This window comes from Malus domestica, chromosome 16, assembly GCF_042453785.1.
Source record: "Malus domestica chromosome 16, GDT2T_hap1".
NCBI classification, from domain to species: Eukaryota; Viridiplantae; Streptophyta; class Magnoliopsida; order Rosales; family Rosaceae; genus Malus; species Malus domestica.
The window spans coordinates 22,520,687-22,538,438 of NC_091676.1; the positions used below are offsets into that span (position 1 = coordinate 22,520,687).

The following is a 17,752-nucleotide window of genomic DNA, read 5'->3' on the forward strand; positions in this document are numbered from 1 at the left end:
TTGTTTTGATTCATCAACTGATGTAATTTGTAATGGCAAGGGTGGAAGTCTTGGATCCATGAGGACGACGACGTCTCTAGTTCGATTTGCTGATTTGAACAATTTGGTTATTTGTGAGATTGATTTGATGTAGTTTTGTGTGTAAGTGTAATGGTTTCTGTTATATGCTATGGATATGGGATTTCATGGTTTGCTTATTTCGGGACATGCACAGAAGAATCCTTAACATGTGTGGAGTATATACATTGATTTGGTTGTGTTTAAACACATGTAGTGCATAAATGTTTGTAGGATTTGTTTTTCTGTGTTCTGAGTAGTGCAAATCAGTGTCTAAAATGGTTGGTTTTGCTTCTGCTTCCGCTCAGCAGATTGGCACTGTTCCAAAACCGAAAAAAAAGAAAAGAAAAAGTAATTGGACATGTAGACCCATCCCGAACGACCCAGTTTCGAACGGGTCATGTTAGGTCTGGTTCCCAAACTCAAAATCCTTTTACCCGGCCCATTACATTTTAAAACTGGTAAGGCCAGGTTCTTCCAAATTTAGGCCCGGCCCAGCCCATGCCCAGCCTTAGTATGGTTGGGTATTTATAGGAAATATTTAAAAAAAAATCCATTTTATGTATTTTGTTTTTAATTTTTAACATTTTTGACCAAATTAATATGGACCGTTGGATTATTTCAATTAAGTGTACTTGATTGTGCCACGTGGGCACAATGATCACTTTCTTCTTCTTTAAAAAAAAAAAGAATTAACCAAAAAAAGGCCGAATTAATAAGTACCCATTGGATTATATGACCCTTGGAAATCCAACAACTCAGATTCTGCCACATGTTTGACAACCTGCAATGCATATGATATACCACAACGCTTTTTTGTCTTCTGGCGCACCACAATGCAAGTGTGTATCAAACGCGCCTGACGCAAAAAAAATCTTGCACATAACCGACATCACACTGACGTTCGATCACACTCGAGCACTGTGTTAGGCACAAATTGTCTAACTGCTTTGTCCAGCAGGCTTGGGCCCACGTTTTCTCTAATTTTTTTCAATGGATTGGAGCTGTTTTTTTAAGAGTTTGGGGGAAAATTGTCCAATTGCCTGAAAAAAGGGTAGGGTGCAACTGTGGCCAATTCTTAAGCACAACTTTTAGTTCAGGGATATTTTTGTTATCAAGATTTGAATATATTTTGGCTTCCATTGAGTTTTGTTCTATGAACTATGTCTCAATTTCCATGAGCTGGTCTGAGATCCAGACCTTCATGGCCCTCTCCTGCTCCAATGCAACTTTTCGTCGCCCGTCCTCAACCACGGGCCTCTGCTACTCGGCCCGTGTGCTTCTTCTCGGGTGTTGGGTGGCTATCAAAGTGTTTTTAGCACTAGCTGGTAGGATTATGAGAGCGCTCATGTGCGGGTGGCTTGCTTACCCCCATTTTTCGTTGATCCATTTGTTTCATTGGTTTGTTCTCTCGGTGGTGGTGGTGGCCTTGCGATGGAGGCACATCTGGTGGCTGCTGGTTCCGTTCCAATCTTAGGGTTTTTTGTTGTTGTTGTTTAACTTGCCACTTTTGGGCCTATCTACTGTAGTTTCTTTTTTACGGTTGCGCTTGTATTTAGGTGGTGGGCTGCCTTCGGGCTCCCTTTTTCTTTGTACTTGCTTTTTTTAATGAAAGTAAATTAGTTTGATAAAAAAAAAGAAAAAGCACGTCAGTCATTCTTGCTAGCACAATATTTTAGTGTATTATTGGTGTTAAGCTAAATCACAAAAGTGAGGATAGATAAGAATATTAAGTAACAAAAGAAATCAAGGAACAATCTTTACAAATCACAAGTGGAAAAGCCTGAGAGAGTGTTTTTGTCATGGGGAGGTTTGAAAATGACAGTGATCAATTGACTGATGGAACAAAGTAGGGGCTAATGCCGCAGTTCTATAAATATACAACGAGCACCAAGCATAAATAAAATACCATAGGAATTTGAAGACAACACAAACTTTATAGGTTAAAGCATTAAGTTGTGATTTCTTCACATATGTATTTGGGGATGATGGCAGGAGGGCAACATAGGGGTTGGGGAATGATAAACGATGAGGGTTGGAGAAAGGGACCTTGGACTGCTGAGGAAGATGGATTTCTCATTGAGCATGTGAGGTTTCATGGTGAAGGCAGATGGAACTCTGTGGCTAGGCTTGCAGGTCTGCAACTTCTCTCTCTGATAGATACATATATCTATATATATCTGTCTCCCTAAACCCTATACATACATACATACATATATATATATATATATATATATCTGTCTCCCTGAACCCTAAACCCTAATAAAAATGTTTGTTTGCTCTGTAAATAGGGTTGAAAAGGAATGGAAAGAGCTGCAGATTGAGGTGGGTGAACTATTTGAGGCCAGAACATAAGAGGGGGCAGATAACTCCTCATGAAGAGAGCCTCATTCTAGATCTACATGCTAGATGGGGAAACAGGTCAGTGTTTTTATCCTTCTTATTTTAAATTAATGAGCTTATTATGTGGTAAAATGCTTAATTTCTGTGTTAAAAAAATTCAGGTGGTCGATGATTGCACGAAGTTTGCCTGGAAGGACTGACAAGACAATCAAGAACTACTGAAGGACTCATTTCAAGAAAGAGGCGAAAATGCCTTCTGATGCCTCCGAAAGGGCGAAAAATCACATCTTAAGGAGACAAAAATTCCATAATCAGCAGCAACAACAAAAAAATTTGCAAGTAGATGAAGAAGAAGTGAAAAGAATCATGTCCTTGTTGGACGAAAATGAGACTAAAATGCCATTATATTGGCCTCACGCAGCTAATCTTCGTTAGGAGCAAGGCTTCTTCTATTCCATGCTCGACGGCAATATTGTCAATGTGTCTGTGCCTGAAGCTGCCTCCAGCAATGAGGACAATTTTCTATGGGATGGTCTGTGGAACTTAAATGATGTCCGTACAAACTTTATTAACACCACCAGACAAAGCTAGTTTTCACAACTAGGGTTTTTGCACTTCTGTCAAATCAGGGTTAAGTTGGTTCACTGCATGCTGCATAAGAATTTTTATTATTTGGAAGTTGTTTAATTTTAACTGGGTTTAGCTTTAAGTATGGAGATGTAATTATCCGTAGACCCAGTTCTGTCCTCTCAAAGCATAATCAACTTGCAAAAAAGTCTATGACAACTAGTTTTTTTTATGTAATAGTAGTTGTTCTATTTGTTTGAAAGAAGTTTAAGGTGATTCTCATAAATACAATAACAATTTATATTACGATGAGTATGATAATTATTTGTGGGGTTAACTGTATTACGGTTACATTACTTTGTAGTGTTTGTCCTACTCCATTATAAAAAATTAAAAAAAAAAAAAATCTGTACAAAAAAATCAAAAAGAGCAAAGTATTAAACAGAATTAAGTCATTTGCTCAATAGAAAACCCATTTGTACCTTGAGAAGCATAAGTACACATGCCATCCTCAATACTTTTGTGCATTAGTACTAGCTTAGTCATATCAACTTTTCATGACATTTTTGTCCTTATACTTTTATTGATGTAGACAAATGATCAAGTGGATTGAAGACAAAATGGATCGATGAAAGACAAAAGGACCCCGTGAGAATTTACAAATTTGGCGTCTGAGCTCCGTTATAGGAGCATAATACCTTCTCGAAACCAACGCGACATCCCATTCAAACTCACTATTATTTTGTGATATGTGGTAGATTTTAGTCATCCAAGGTTGTTTAGGCATCCAAAATAGCATTTTAAAGTTTGTAATAAAATCCGGACTCTTGGTTTTTGGTCCGACATGACATTTCAATTTTCCTAAAACTTCTTCAGGGCTGAGTTTAAGTCTAGGATTCCAGAACATTGTTCTTCTAAAGCTTATGTTTGTATCCCTTTTTAGCTTGTGTTGAGTTTGTATCCTTTCTTCCCAATCCCAATGCCTGATTCTTCCATATTCTCTTTGACAGTTCACCCAATCCCCATCCATAATTCTCTGATTCCTCAAACCTTAAATTCTCAATCCCAATCCCATATTTCAATTTTACCCTAATCTTATACTTCAATTCGTTTCAAAATTCCCACACTACCATAATTTGTTTCAAAATTCAAGTAAGTTCTTTAGTATTCTAATCCCAATTAGGCCTTGATTGCTTGTTTGATTGTTGATTGATTTGTTTCACAAAGTATTATATTATATAAATAATTTATATACAATATGTGTTTAAAAATTTAGGTCTTATAAAACTTTGCATCGTGCCTCAAAGCTTTCATCTAAATGGGTTATCCATAAAACGTCTTGTCACCTTTTAAAACATTGATCCTTACAATAGCCATGAGTGGTGCTCTCCTAAGGTCATCTCCAACCGAAGGGTCTAGAGGGCCGAAAATAGTCTCCAACCGAGGGCCATGCCAAAGGGCTCGTGGACCCCATTGGACAAAAAAGGGCCAAAGGGCCAATCGGCCAGCCCAAAGCAGCTAGCCAGTCGACCTCGGGTCGGGCCACATTTTGAATCCCAACGGCTAGCTGACGTTAGTTATCGTTGGATTTGAATTTTTTATTTTTTATTTTTTGGCCAAATTTTTTTTAAATTTTTTAAAAAAATTCTCATTTTTTCCTATAAATACTTAAGCCTTCCTAAACCATTTCTCACATAATTTTCACCATTCCTACATCATTTCAATTCTTATATTTTCCTCTTCCAATAATCTTTCCTTCAAAAATTTCAAATGGCCTTATTTGCAATGAAAGGTAGGGCTTGGACTTGAGACGAAGATGAAGCTCTTTGTAAGGCTTATAGATGGGTCTTGGAAGATAGTGTGAGGGAGAGTTCTCAAACAAGTGAAGGTGCTTGGACTCGTGTGTCCAAAAAATACTATGAGTTCTACGAAGGCACCACTCCACCGAATACTAGAAACCATGAGAGTTGTTCTTCAAGATGGAAGAAATATCTTCATCCAAGTTTGAATAAATGGCATCAAGCACTATTAGCAGTCGCAAGTAGACATGAAAACGGCACCAATTACTACAACGAAATAAGTGTTTTCACAATTTATTTTTAATATTTAATTATATTACATTTAATTTCATAAATTAATTTCCTTTACTTTTTGTAATTATATTTAATTATATTACATTTAATTTCATAAAGTAATTTCCTTTCATTTTTGTAATTATATTTTCTATGTACTCCAAGAAGATTAATTGTATATGGAGCGCAGCTCGAAACCCTTTTAGTTTCACAGTTGTTGGGAAATTTGTAAGGGCTGGTTTGGTATTGCTGTGCTTTGAAAAAAAGCTGCTGTGAGAATAAGCGGCTGTGCTGTGAGAATAAGCGGCTGTGAAATAAAGCAGCAGAGAAATAAAGCAGCAGAGTGTTTGGTAAACTTTTTTGTAAAAGTGCTTTTGGAAAAAAAAGCAGTCTGATAGTGGGTCTTTTTATTAAAGGAGCACTGTAGCTCCGTGTGATTTGAAAAAAAGCCAGTTTTCCAAAGCTGCAAATAGCAGCTTCAGTTTTTTCATTTGATTTCAGCTTATTTTCACAGCAGCTTCTAAAATAAGCTCTTTTTTTTTTTTCAGTTTACCAAACACCTAAAACCCTCACAGCTTTTTTTCATGGGTGCTTTTTTTTTAAGCACCTCACTCCCAAACCACTCCTAAAAGGTGGGTGTTATTTGAAGATCCATCTCAACATAGAGTAGGTCCTATGCCAGTGTTCAGAACTCAATACTCAGCTGTAGATGAGGATGAAGATGGATCTCCTACCATTCAACAAACAAGGGTAGAAAATCCGTCTTCATGTGAAGGTTCCATACCTAGGGCTATGGGACGAAACAAGGCCCGAAGGTTTAAGGAAAAGGGCAAGGCAAATGATGATTACGCCGTTCAACAGGAAGTGGTAGCTTCATTGCGATTAATGGCGGAGCAAAATGCCTTTGCCGCAGAAGAAATGAACTGTAGGTATGAAGAACGGGCCAAACAAATACAAGAAGAGATGAATGATAGGAATATGCAAAGGAACACTTCGGATTACAGGCCAATGAGTAAGGCCTATTTTGATAAAAAAAAAAGTGGGAAATTATGGCCTGGTGGCTGTTGTTTACCTCCAACTATACTCCTACAATGTCGGATGATGAAGATGATGTTGATTATGAACTTTAAATTTAAGTTGTATTTTTTAAATTTAAGTTAGTTTTTATGTCACATCCCAGCTCGGGCCCCCACCATATCCCAGACTCAACTCCACCGCAACATGATATTGTCCACTTTGGGCCCCTACCATGCCCTCACAATTTTGTTTCTAGGAACTCACACGAGATCTTCCTAGTGGGTCACCCATCCTGGGAATGCTCTCGCGCGAACTCGTTTAACTTCAGAGTTTTGATGGAGCCCGAAGCTAGTGAGCTCCCAAAAGGCCTCATGCTAGGTAGAGATGAGAATATACATATAAGGCTTACATGATCCACTCCCCTAGGCGATGTGGGATGTTACAATCCACCCCTTTAGAGGCCCGATGTCCTTGTCGGCACACTTCCGGCCAGGGATTGGCTCTGATACCAAATTGTCACATCCCGACCCAGGCCTCCACCACATCCCGTGCTCAACTCCACGGTAGCATGATATTGTCTGCTTTGGGCCCTGACCACGCCCTCACAGTTTTGTTTCTGGGAACTCACATGAGAACTTCCAGTGGGTCACCTATCATGTGATTTCTCTAACGCGAACTCACTTAACTTCGAAGTTCCAATAGAACCCGAAGCTAGTGAGCTCCTAAAAGGTCTCTTGTGAGTTCCCAGAAACAAAACCGTGAGGGCGTGGTTAGGGCCCAAAATGAACAATATTGTGCTATAGCGGAGTCGAGCCAAGGATGTGGTGGGGGCCGGCCTAGATGTGACAATTTGGTATTAAAGCATAAGTAGCCTAAGTGCAGTCCAGCAAGACGAATATTAATTATACAATACTAAAGGCGATCCTACATTGGTGATAATTTGTCAGAACTACTGACGATTCCTCGTAAGCCACCAATAAGCATTCTTAACTAGAACCTGGAGGGGCGCAAAACAGAAAATGTGAGTGGGCAAAAACAAAGCTTTTTAAAACCAATTCACTTATCAAAAGTAGTAACCCCTTGAGCGTTGAGTTGTGTGTGTGTAGATGGGATATGGATTTGGACCAATCCATTTTCTTCCTAAGTATTTGGACCCAATTATAACTTAGTTTCATGTATGTTATTTTCTAGGAATTATACAGGTTAATTGTGAGATCCCACATAGCCTAGGGGTGAGGATCCTGTAAGCCTTATATGTATATTCCCATCTCTACCTAGCACGAAGCCTTTTGGGAGCTCACTGGCTTCGAGTTCTGTAGGAACTCCAAAGTTAAGTGAGTTCGTGTGAGAGCAATCCCAAGATGGGTGACCCACTAGGAAATTCTCGTGTGAGTTTTCAGAAACAAAACCGTGAGGACGTGGTCAGGGCCCAAAGCGGACAATATCGTGCTACAATAGAGTCGAGCCTGAGATGTGGTAGGGGCCCAGGCGGGGATGTGACAATTGTCAACAAAAGGCCTCATGCTAGGTAAAGATGAGAATATACATATAAGGCTTACAGGATCCACTCCCTTGGGTGATGTGGGATGTTACAATCCACCCCCTTAAAGGGCCCGACGTCCTCATCGGCGCACTTCTCTGATACCAAATTGTCACATCCCAGCTCGGGCCTCCACCACACCCTGGGCTCAACTTCACCGTAGCATGATATTGTCCGCTTTGGCCCCCGACCACGCCCTCACGGTTTTGTTTCTGGGATCTCACACGAGAACTTCCCAGTGGGTCACCCATCCTGGGAATGCTCTTGTGTGAACTCACTTAACTTCAAAGTTTCGATGGAACCCGAAGCCAGTGAGCTCCCAAAAGGCCTCATGCTAGGTAGAGATGAGAATATACATATAAGGCTTACAGGATCCATTCCCCTGGGCGATGTGGGATGTTACATTTTAAATATAAGTTGTAGTTTTCTTTTTCTTGTTTTTTTTTTTTTTTAAATTTTTGTTGTAGTTTTTAGATATAAGTTGTAGTTTTTAAATTTAAATAACAAATTATGTTTGCCCTCGGTTGAAGATGGTTTTCTTTTGACAGGGCTAAAAGGAGCCATTTGGCCCTCGGTTGAAGATGGTAAGAAATATGACCCTGCACTGTTCATTAAATATTAATTTGTTAGAGGTCCAGACCCTAAACCAAAAGACCTCCAACAAATTAATATTTTAATGAATAATGCCGGGACATATTTCTTACCATTTGCAACAGAGGGCCAAATGGCCATAGGGCTTGTTTTAGTCTTGTCACAAAAAACCATCTCCAACCGAGGGCCAAAGGGTCATAGGGTCAAACATAATTTATTATTTAAATTTAAAAACTACAACAACTTAAATTAAATTAAATATAATTAAATATTTAAAAGAAATTATGAAAACAATTACTTCGTCATAGTAATTGGCGCCGTTTTCATGTTTACTTGCGAGGGTTAACAATTGTAGGTTAAAATAATTTTTTAATTGAAATGTCCAATTACTAGTAAAACTTAGTTTGAGATAGTTACATGTATAAATGCACATTTACCATCTCTAATAGGAAGCTTATATTTGGGGCACCCATTATATTTGTCCCACATCGGGAGAGAATTGATGACACACCCCGACCCTGGATGTCCATTAAGACTTTGAATTGAGCTGTGTTGGCTGACACTTGGAAGGTGACGAAGCCATAAAGTGTAGTGATATGAAAGATGTGAAAAAATTTAAACCTAAAAGTGCCTAAGTACACGTGTGCGCTGTGAGCGGGAATGAACCCATTTCACATGTGACTACAGAGCATAAGTAAAGTACAGTAAGGTAAGATAAGGATTATACCATCATAGGTAACTACCTATACTGGAATATGCCAAGAATCCTCATCGATACGGAAGCTCAGCTACTAAAACTTGGAGGGGCGAAAAAACAGAAGGGTGAGTGGGCAAAAACAAAACTTTAGAAAACTCATTTCTCTTTTCTGAAAGTAATAACCCCTTATTGTAAAACCCGTATAGTTTCTAGAAAATAATACTACATAGGTATGAAACCCAATGCACAAGAGTAGCGAAAACTAAAGTATGCCATGTCATAATATCTCAGCAAGAATAAATGTAAGCCATGTGTGAAATCAGTCTAAACCAGCATGCCAGTCGGAGTCACCTAACGTGACCTGTACGACTGGTCCTATAGCTCATCAATCTAGGCTAATACATGAGTCGGAGTCACCTGGTATGATCTGTATGATAAGCTAGGTATAAATGTGTATGCTCAAGTGCTACGATCACGTGAAAGCTGTGCGATAAATCATGGGTCACCTATGAGTCAAAACCACCTATTGTGGTCTGTACGATAGGCTGGCACCAGACTTGGATCCAAGGTGAGCGTGCAGTGCGGGAGGTGAACGTTCAAGTGCAGGCTGGCCCTAGCCTTGGGTAGGAGCACTAATACTGAGGTGCAGCCTTGATGAGCTCTAAATAAACATATGTATACCAATGCAATACAATCCATTCAATCACATCATACTCATCTGAAGCTTACATGAGTCTTCGCAGCATCACACAATATCATTCACTAGTATAACAGTGCAATACTTAAAATGCAACTCATTTATGACATGGCATTCAAGGCATAAATCATCTACGAAAAATATTCTGAAAACTGTAACACACACATATAAATATATATATATAGAAAGCAAATGCCCACTCACTTGGAGTCCGCGCTACAAGTCCTTAGCACAATATTGAGGTGTCACTAGCGAACGTCGCCTAGAACAAATATCAAATCAAAACTCAGGATTCTTATCGATAGAACACGTAACTTACGTAAAACAAATCCCCAAGGAAGTTCTAGAATAATTTAAAATCCATTGACTAAGAGTCAATTGTCAGTCAAAGGTCGACGGTGGGGTCCATAACCCTACGTAACTCGATTCGGAAGTTCCACTCCTCGGATTTCCGATCTGTAACTTCCAAAGATCCACATTATGCTACTAGAACAACATCATAAAGTTTTGGAATGATCCAACGGTCGAATCTCCGTCAATTGCTAAAATTAAGTGGTGGTCAACGTTTTATTTTACGAACGTACAAATCATATTCGGGAAGATCTGTACATCAGATTCCCTATTCCTCAATTCCTATAATATTTAAATATTACGTAATATATGGTACTAAGGTTTGGTGACAATCCAACGGTCAGATCGTCAATTCATATAAGGATCCCGTGGTGGCTAACTAGGTGGTCAACTACGAAACTATATTAAAAATTGTAATTTCACTAAACGAATGTCAATTATTGAATCCAGGCTTCAAAATTAGCCTAAGATGGTCAGGTGGAGTCTCGGCCCACGCACCACCGCCACGCGGTGGCCGGCCGTCTCGATTTGTCGAAAAATTCCATAAAATCCGAAATTCACCAAATTATACCAAAATGAAGATCATGAGACGAGGATCAATTTATATACCTGGGAAGACGTCCAATTTTCCTGGGAAGTGGGTTGAAAAATCCTTGAACCGTCGGAAACCTCGAAGGGGTTGAACTCCGATCTGCCAACTCCAATAATCCGCCACCCTCAAGCTGGTTTGGGTGGTAATCGAAGGTGGCTGCTTTAGAAATGGTGAATTGAAGGCTAGGGTTTCACGGCACCCGTACGGGTGTTCTTCATGAAATCACGTCAAAACTCGTTGATTTTAGGTCAATTTGGATGTTGGGATGTCATGAAGGTGTTTGGGGGTGATGAGAGGTTGAAGAAAGCCGAAGAATTCAACATAAAACCCATCGGAACTGTCATCAGGAGTCGAGTTAGGGTCGCGAGTCTAAGGGATCCGGCCGATCCTCTTTTTCTCTGATTTCTCCTTTCCCTTCTTTTCCTCTCTAATCCTCCGTTTTCCTTCCTCCTTTCTCTCCCTTAACTTCCATCTCCACTGCCCATGTTTTCTTTCCTGTAATCTGGGCCACACACATGGCTTTCCATATTTGCTCCAAAAATCTAAAGGATTCCAGAAAATAATAAATTTACAATTTTACCCTCGACTTCATTAATTAATAACTCGTTCGTTATAACTCCAAATTACATTCCGTTTGCGCCCACGCGTTCGTAGCGACAAGTACTATAATATGTGACTCGACAAGGCTGTCAACAAAAGTTAATGCATTTTCCTCGAAGGGCATTTTTGAAATTTCACATTTTAAAATTATAAAAAACCGTAATTTTTGGGGACGGAATCTACCCCTATAAGAAAATTTCATCCCCAAAATTTAATATAACTTGTTAAATGTAAAATACTCAAAAATGGGGAGAAAATATAAATACATATACAAGGAAGAAGTTGAGTTAGAGCAATTGCATAAAAGGGAATGCCATTCCATCGCAATCAGATTGCAATTATTCCTCTTTCATGCCTCCAAACTCATACCTTCATCCTTCCTCGATAATATAGTAGTATGATACCTGTATAAAATATAAAGTCAAAAATATGTAATACTACGTAACAACATAAGGTAAAAAATATATGCATATATTAAGATAACAACAAGAAATAGATATATAGAAATGTACGATTCAAATACTTGTATTGAGTTTAAAACCGAAAATGAAAATAACTCACCCAAAAATTTGTAATAGTAAAATACCTAAATAATTAAAACTAATGTAATAGGAAAATAATTTGCATTGAAAATAAAAAAACTGAAATGAAAATGGACGTTGCCAAACATTTGTCGTGTCATGAATTTTGAGAATGAGTGTGTGTCATGAGTCGAGTCGAAACCATCATTAACTAATAACTGCTGCCGTATATGAGCTGACTTGCTCACCTGCTTAGCGAAACCAACAATTAAGCCACCGATATTACAGTCTGCAGCCTATAATACTGGTAACTAATTGTTGTCTCAATAAGCTAGTGAGAAGTTCCCAAGGATGCCAAAATATCGTTTTGCTCCTTATGTGCAAATATGCCTAGATCGTCCAATTCATGACTCGATCGTGATGTTGTACTATCCCAGAGCGCACTAATCCAACTACTAGAAGTGTTTCGACGTCCATGTAAGCCCGAACCATCATGTCCTGAAGTAAGTAGTGAAAATGCACCTGAACAAACACTTGTCATAAAACATTTCTTTCGAGACTAACCTCGATGATTGCTTTCCAAATTGATAGTATAAGATCTGAAAACTTGAATTAGAGAAACTATATCTCTGGCCACATTCTTCAAATGACAGTTGCAGTATCGAGTCACTCATAGAAACTAACGCCATAATCTCCAAGCTCAAAACCTACATTCATACCTTCACCAATACCATGTTGAAAGGCTGTTCAATCCTCAAGACCATATGAAACTCTTCTTGATATATATGGTAGACTCATGAGAAGATTATGCTCCAACTATTCCTGTTAGCATTGATATGAAACTGGGCACACGCATCCGCCGAGTCAATATATCGTGAATTCCTTACTGATTGAGTGAGAAACCATGTCGAGAAGGCTAAAAGCACACTCAAGAATTTGAGGATCAAAATAAGTCCATCAAATCTAGAGTTCAAGATATCTAGGTTGATTGAGTGATCTCACACTACAAAGGTAGTTTACAAAATATTGAATCATCAGCGGTAAAGGTTCACTCAGCAGAGTAATTGTTGGGTGATCGAAGAACTAATGTCACAACTAAATTTCAATGTCCGAGTGATTCTTCTAGACGGTCTGTTTACCTCAATAATAAAATAAAAATAGTGGAGTAGACACGTACTCATGGTTGACTGAAATGTTTTTTAGCACAAGAAGATGAATACGGAATCACAATCAGAATAAGCGCCGATCGAAACTCCAGAAAATATGAAGAATTCAAGAATGAGAAATTCTCTCAAGTGATCAACAATGTAGCCCATCTGGACCAATGGAAAGTTGGTTGACTTATCAAGTCAGTCTATAATCATCAAACGTCATCATAATCTCCGCATGCATGATATACCTCGTACTAGGAGCTTATGGTGATATTTCCCCATCTCCATTCGAATATAGGAAGTGATTACAACCATTCAAATGATTCTTGATGCTTTTTTTTTTTGCATAACTGGGACGATACACGATAGTGTAATCATAGATGTTGATTTAGTTTTTCCACTACCGCTATAAAAAATTTAGCTCTTCCAAAAGAAAGTGTATTTGAGGAGTTTGTGAAAATTTAGCTCTTCCACAGAGAAGTGTCGTCTAGTTTTCTAAATGAAAATGGCAACAATTGACTCTAGGTCAGGAATAAAATGGTTCATTTCGAACGATTATAAGTGATACTTCATCATGCTGCCTCAACACAATTGAAACGTCCAAAGAATACATCATCATAGATTTCCAAAATGATCATCATCCTCGATAGGTGTAAATAAAGGTGAAATGAGACAACAATTCAGTTGTCAGAAGCTTTATTCATAATCAACACCACAACTAAACAACTTTCCTCGGTCATAAGTAAGGGAAAACACTAGGGGTGGCCATCAAATATTTTTCTCGAATGGCGATAAGTCATCTAAGTCACTCAAAACTTAGAAAATGTTAACACATTTTTCATGCTCGACGAGGTGGCAAGATTCGAGAATTAGGCTCAAGAACCAAGAATACTTACATCACGCGTGTGATGAATGCAATACTGCCCAAACTTATGCTCTAATACCAAATTGACACACCCCGACCCGAGATGTCCACTAGGACTCCGAATCGAGCTGTGTTGGCTGACACCTGGAAGGTGACAAAACCATAAAGTGTAGTGATATGGAATATGTGAATAAATTTAAATCTAAAAGTGCCTAAGTAGACGAGTGTGTTGTGAGCGGGAATGAACCCATTTCACACGTGACTACAGAGTATAAGTAAAGTACAGTAAGGTAAGATAAAGATTATATCATCATAGGTAGCCACCTAAACTAGAATATGCCAAGAATCCTCGTCGATATGGAAGCCTACTAAAATCTGGAAGTGCGAAAAACAAAAGGGTGAGTGGGCAAAAAAAAAAAAAACTTTAGAAAACACATTTACCTTTTCTGAAAGTAATAACCTTCATTGTAAAACCCGTATAGTTTCCAGAAAATAAGGTACAAAAACCAATGCACAAGAGCAGTGAAAACTGAAGTATGCCATGTCATAATATCTCAGCAATAATAAATGTAAGCCAAGTGTGAAATCAATCTAAGCCAGCATGTCAGTCGAAGTCACCTAACGTGACCTGTACGACTGGTCCTGTAGCTCATCAATATAGGTTAACACACGAGTCAGAGTCACCTGGTGTGACCTGTACGCCATGTTAGGTATAAATGTGTACACTCAAGTGCTACGATCATGTGAAAGCTGTGCAATAAATCACGGGTCACCTACAAGTCGGAACCACCTATTGTGGTCTGTACGACAGGCTGGCACTAGACTTGGATCCAAGGTGAGCGTGCGGTGCGTGAGGTGAACGATCAAGTGAAGGCTGGCCCTAGCCCCGGGCAGGAGCACTAATACCGAGGTGTAGGCTTAATGAGCTCTAAATAAACATATGCATACCAATGCAATACAATCCATTCAATCACACTATACTCACTTGAAGCTTATCTGAGTCTCCACAGCATCACACAATATCATTCACAAGTATAACAATTTAATACTCAAAATGCAACTCATTTATGACATGGCATTCAAGACATAAATCATCTACGAAAAACGTTCTGGAAACTGTAACACACACATATAAATATATATATATAGAAAGCAAATGCCCACTCATTGGAGTCCACGCTACAAGTCCTTAGCACAATATCAAGGAGTCATGAACGAACGCCACCTAGAAGAAATATCAAATCACAACTTAGGATTCTTATATATAGAACAAATAACTTATGTAAAACACATCCCCAAGGAAGTTCTAGAATAATTTAAAATCCATTGGCCAAGAGTCAACCGTTGGTCAAAGGTTGACAGTAGGGTCTACAACCCTACGTAACTCGATTCAGAAGAATCACTCATCGGATTTCTGATCCGTAACTTCAAAAGATACAAATTATTCTTCTAGAATAACGTCCTAAAGTTTTGGAATGATCCAACAGTCAGATCTCCGCCAATTTCTAAAATTAAGTGGCGGTCGATGTTTTATTTTACGAACTTACAAATCCAATTCGGGAAGATCCGTACATCAGATTCCTGATCGGTCAGTTCCTATAATCTTCAAATCTTACATACTATATGGTATTAAGGTTTAGTGACGATCCAACGGTCATATCGGTAATTCACATCAGGATCCAGTGGTGGCCAACTAGGTGGTTAATTATGAAACTATATTAAAACATTGTAATTTCACTAACAAATGTCAATTATTGAATCAAGGCTTCAAAATTAGCCTAAGATGGTCAGGTGAGGTCTCGGCCCACGCGCCGCCGCCACGTGGTGCCTGCCACCCTGATTCACCAGAAAATTCCAAAATTCACCAAATCATACCAAAATGAAGATCATGAGACGAGGATCAATTTCCTACGAAGACACCCAATTTTCCTGGAAAGTGGCCTGAAAAATCCTTAAACTGTCTGAAACCCCGAAAGGGGTGAACTCCGATATGCCAACTCCAATAATCCGCCGCCCCCAAACTGGTTTGGCGTTTGTTCCTGGGCTCAAGAGACATCGATTGGTGGTGGTAATCGAAGGTAATTGCTTCAGAAATGGTGAATTGAAGGCTAGGGTTTCACGGTACCCGTACGGGTGTTCTCAGTGAAATCACATCGAAACTCGTCGATTTTGGATCAATTTGGTTGCTAGGATGTTGTGAAGGTGTTTGGCGGTGATGGGAGGTTAAAGAAAGCCAGAGTATTTGATGGAAAACCCGTCGGAACCGTCATCAGGAGTTGAGTCAAGGTTGCGGGTCTAAAAGATCCGATTGATCCTCTCCTTCTCTCCTTTCCCTTCTTTTCCTCTCTTTTCATTGGTCAAACTCTCCTCCCTCTTCTTCTAATTCATTCCTCAAGTCCCTCTCTCATTTTTCCGATTGGACAGCTCTGCCCAATCCTTTTCTCCTCCGTTTTCCTTCCTCCTTTCTCTCCTTTAAGTTTCATCTCCACCGCCCATCTTTTCTTTCCTTTAATCTGGGCCACATACATGGCTTTCTAAATTTGCTCCAAAAATCTGGAGCATTCCAGAAAATAATAAATTTACAATTTTGCCCTCGACTTAATTTGTTAATAACTCTTTCTTTACAATGTACTACATATAAAAAAAGTGTGAACATAGTTCATAGTGTTGCCTTAGGGGAACCGTCATGCGCTGGTACTTACATTTGTGTTTGCACGGGTTCGACTCCCAATAGAACCATTTTGGGACTTTTTTGAACTACATTAATTTTTTCTTTTCTCTTTAATATTTGTAGTTTAATTTCTATCATTATAAAAGAGAACTTTTGATGATAAATCTATGATTAGGAATATCATAATTAATTAAAATCCTTAAAAGTTTAAAGATATAATCTTTAAAACCCCCTTTTCATATATGACATCATTTAATCGAATACATGTTGTTCGTTTATTCTTTTGGTTAGCTTTTAAGGATCATCTAATTTTCATCATATTTGAAGACCATTTAGTCATTAATATATAATACAACTTTGTTCACAACAATAAAGTGGAGGTGAGCAGGTGGTGCTCATCCCCTATTGATTACCATTAAATTAATTTGGTTTAATTGATTTAAGACACAAATCTCGAATTCTAACTAATCTAACAACAATCAACCGAGCGGGGGTTAGAATCATCCTCACTTTAGGGAGTGAGAAAAAATGCAATAAAAAAAACTAACAGTTCATCATAAGATGCTACAAATATCATAACCAATGATTTGTTTAACTAGTTCATAATAAAGAGCATGAGTTGTTCTGATTATGATATATGTACGGTGAATGATATGTACATAGCCACCACACCATGCTTTTTGTATTTAAATAGTAAGGAGTTTCGAACCAAAAAACATAAAGAAAGTAGATACATAGCCACCAAACCATGCTTTTTATTTATTTTCTTTTGCATTTATATCAATTTATACACAAGAAAAAAAATATAAAATATAAAAGAAAATATAGCAACCAAAATTTAGACCTTGTAAGGGCCTTCATTTGAATCTCGCACAAGGCCTCCAAAATCTCAGGACCGGCCCTAGTTATAACTCCAAATTACGTTCTGTTTGCGCACACGCGTTCGTAGCGACGAATACTATGAGAATACGCCAAGAAAATGGATGTTACATGACTCAACAAGGTGGTTAACAAAAGTCAATGCATTTGCCTCGAAGGGCATTTTCGAAATTTCACATTTTAAAATTATAAAAACCGTAGTTTTTGGGGATGGGTCGTTACAATTGAGCAAGGAAAAGCTTGCATGTGTGGCACCCATTATATTTGTCCCACATTGGCTGTGGGAGAGGTTTGAGCAATCAAACATGCTTATAAAAGCAACATCCCCATATAGAATCAATCATCTTTCTAGGCCTTAATTAAATATTCTTTTTAAATATTTGACCAAAAAAAACTGTAAAAAGAAATAATAATAAAAAATTCAAAAATAATGGCTAGCTGATATCAGCTAGCCGTTGAGATTCAAATTTTTTAGCCCAACCTTATGCTGGCTGGCTGGCTTATTTGGACAAGTCGGTTCGCCCTTTGGCCATTTTTTGTC

General features: G+C 38.5%; 1 protein-coding gene across 1 annotated transcript; it reads left to right on the forward strand.

Moving 5' to 3' along the window:
* The first annotated feature begins 1,814 nt into the window (after positions 1-1,814).
* On the forward strand, positions 1,815-3,273 carry LOC114822086 (myb-related protein 305-like). The gene is made up of 3 exons (XM_029096114.2): positions 1,815-2,193; positions 2,349-2,478; positions 2,562-3,273. Exons 1-3 carry the CDS (start codon positions 2,031-2,033, stop codon positions 2,620-2,622), a joined length of 354 nt encoding a protein of 117 aa, XP_028951947.2. The 5' UTR covers positions 1,815-2,030; the 3' UTR covers positions 2,623-3,273.
* Positions 3,274-17,752: the final 14,479 nt, after the last annotated feature.

Excerpts from the sequence above, each read along its gene's own strand:
- LOC114822086 (XM_029096114.2), top strand. The coding sequence starts at position 2,031 with ATGTATTTGGGGATGATGGCAGGAGGGCAACATAGGGGTTGGGGAATG. Across the intron at positions 2,194-2,348 it reads CTCTGTGGCTAGGCTTGCAG|GGTTGAAAAGGAATGGAAAG; the intron begins GTCTGCAACTTC and ends CTCTGTAAATAG. Across the intron at positions 2,479-2,561 it reads CATGCTAGATGGGGAAACAG|GTGGTCGATGATTGCACGAA; the intron begins GTCAGTGTTTTT and ends AAAAAAATTCAG.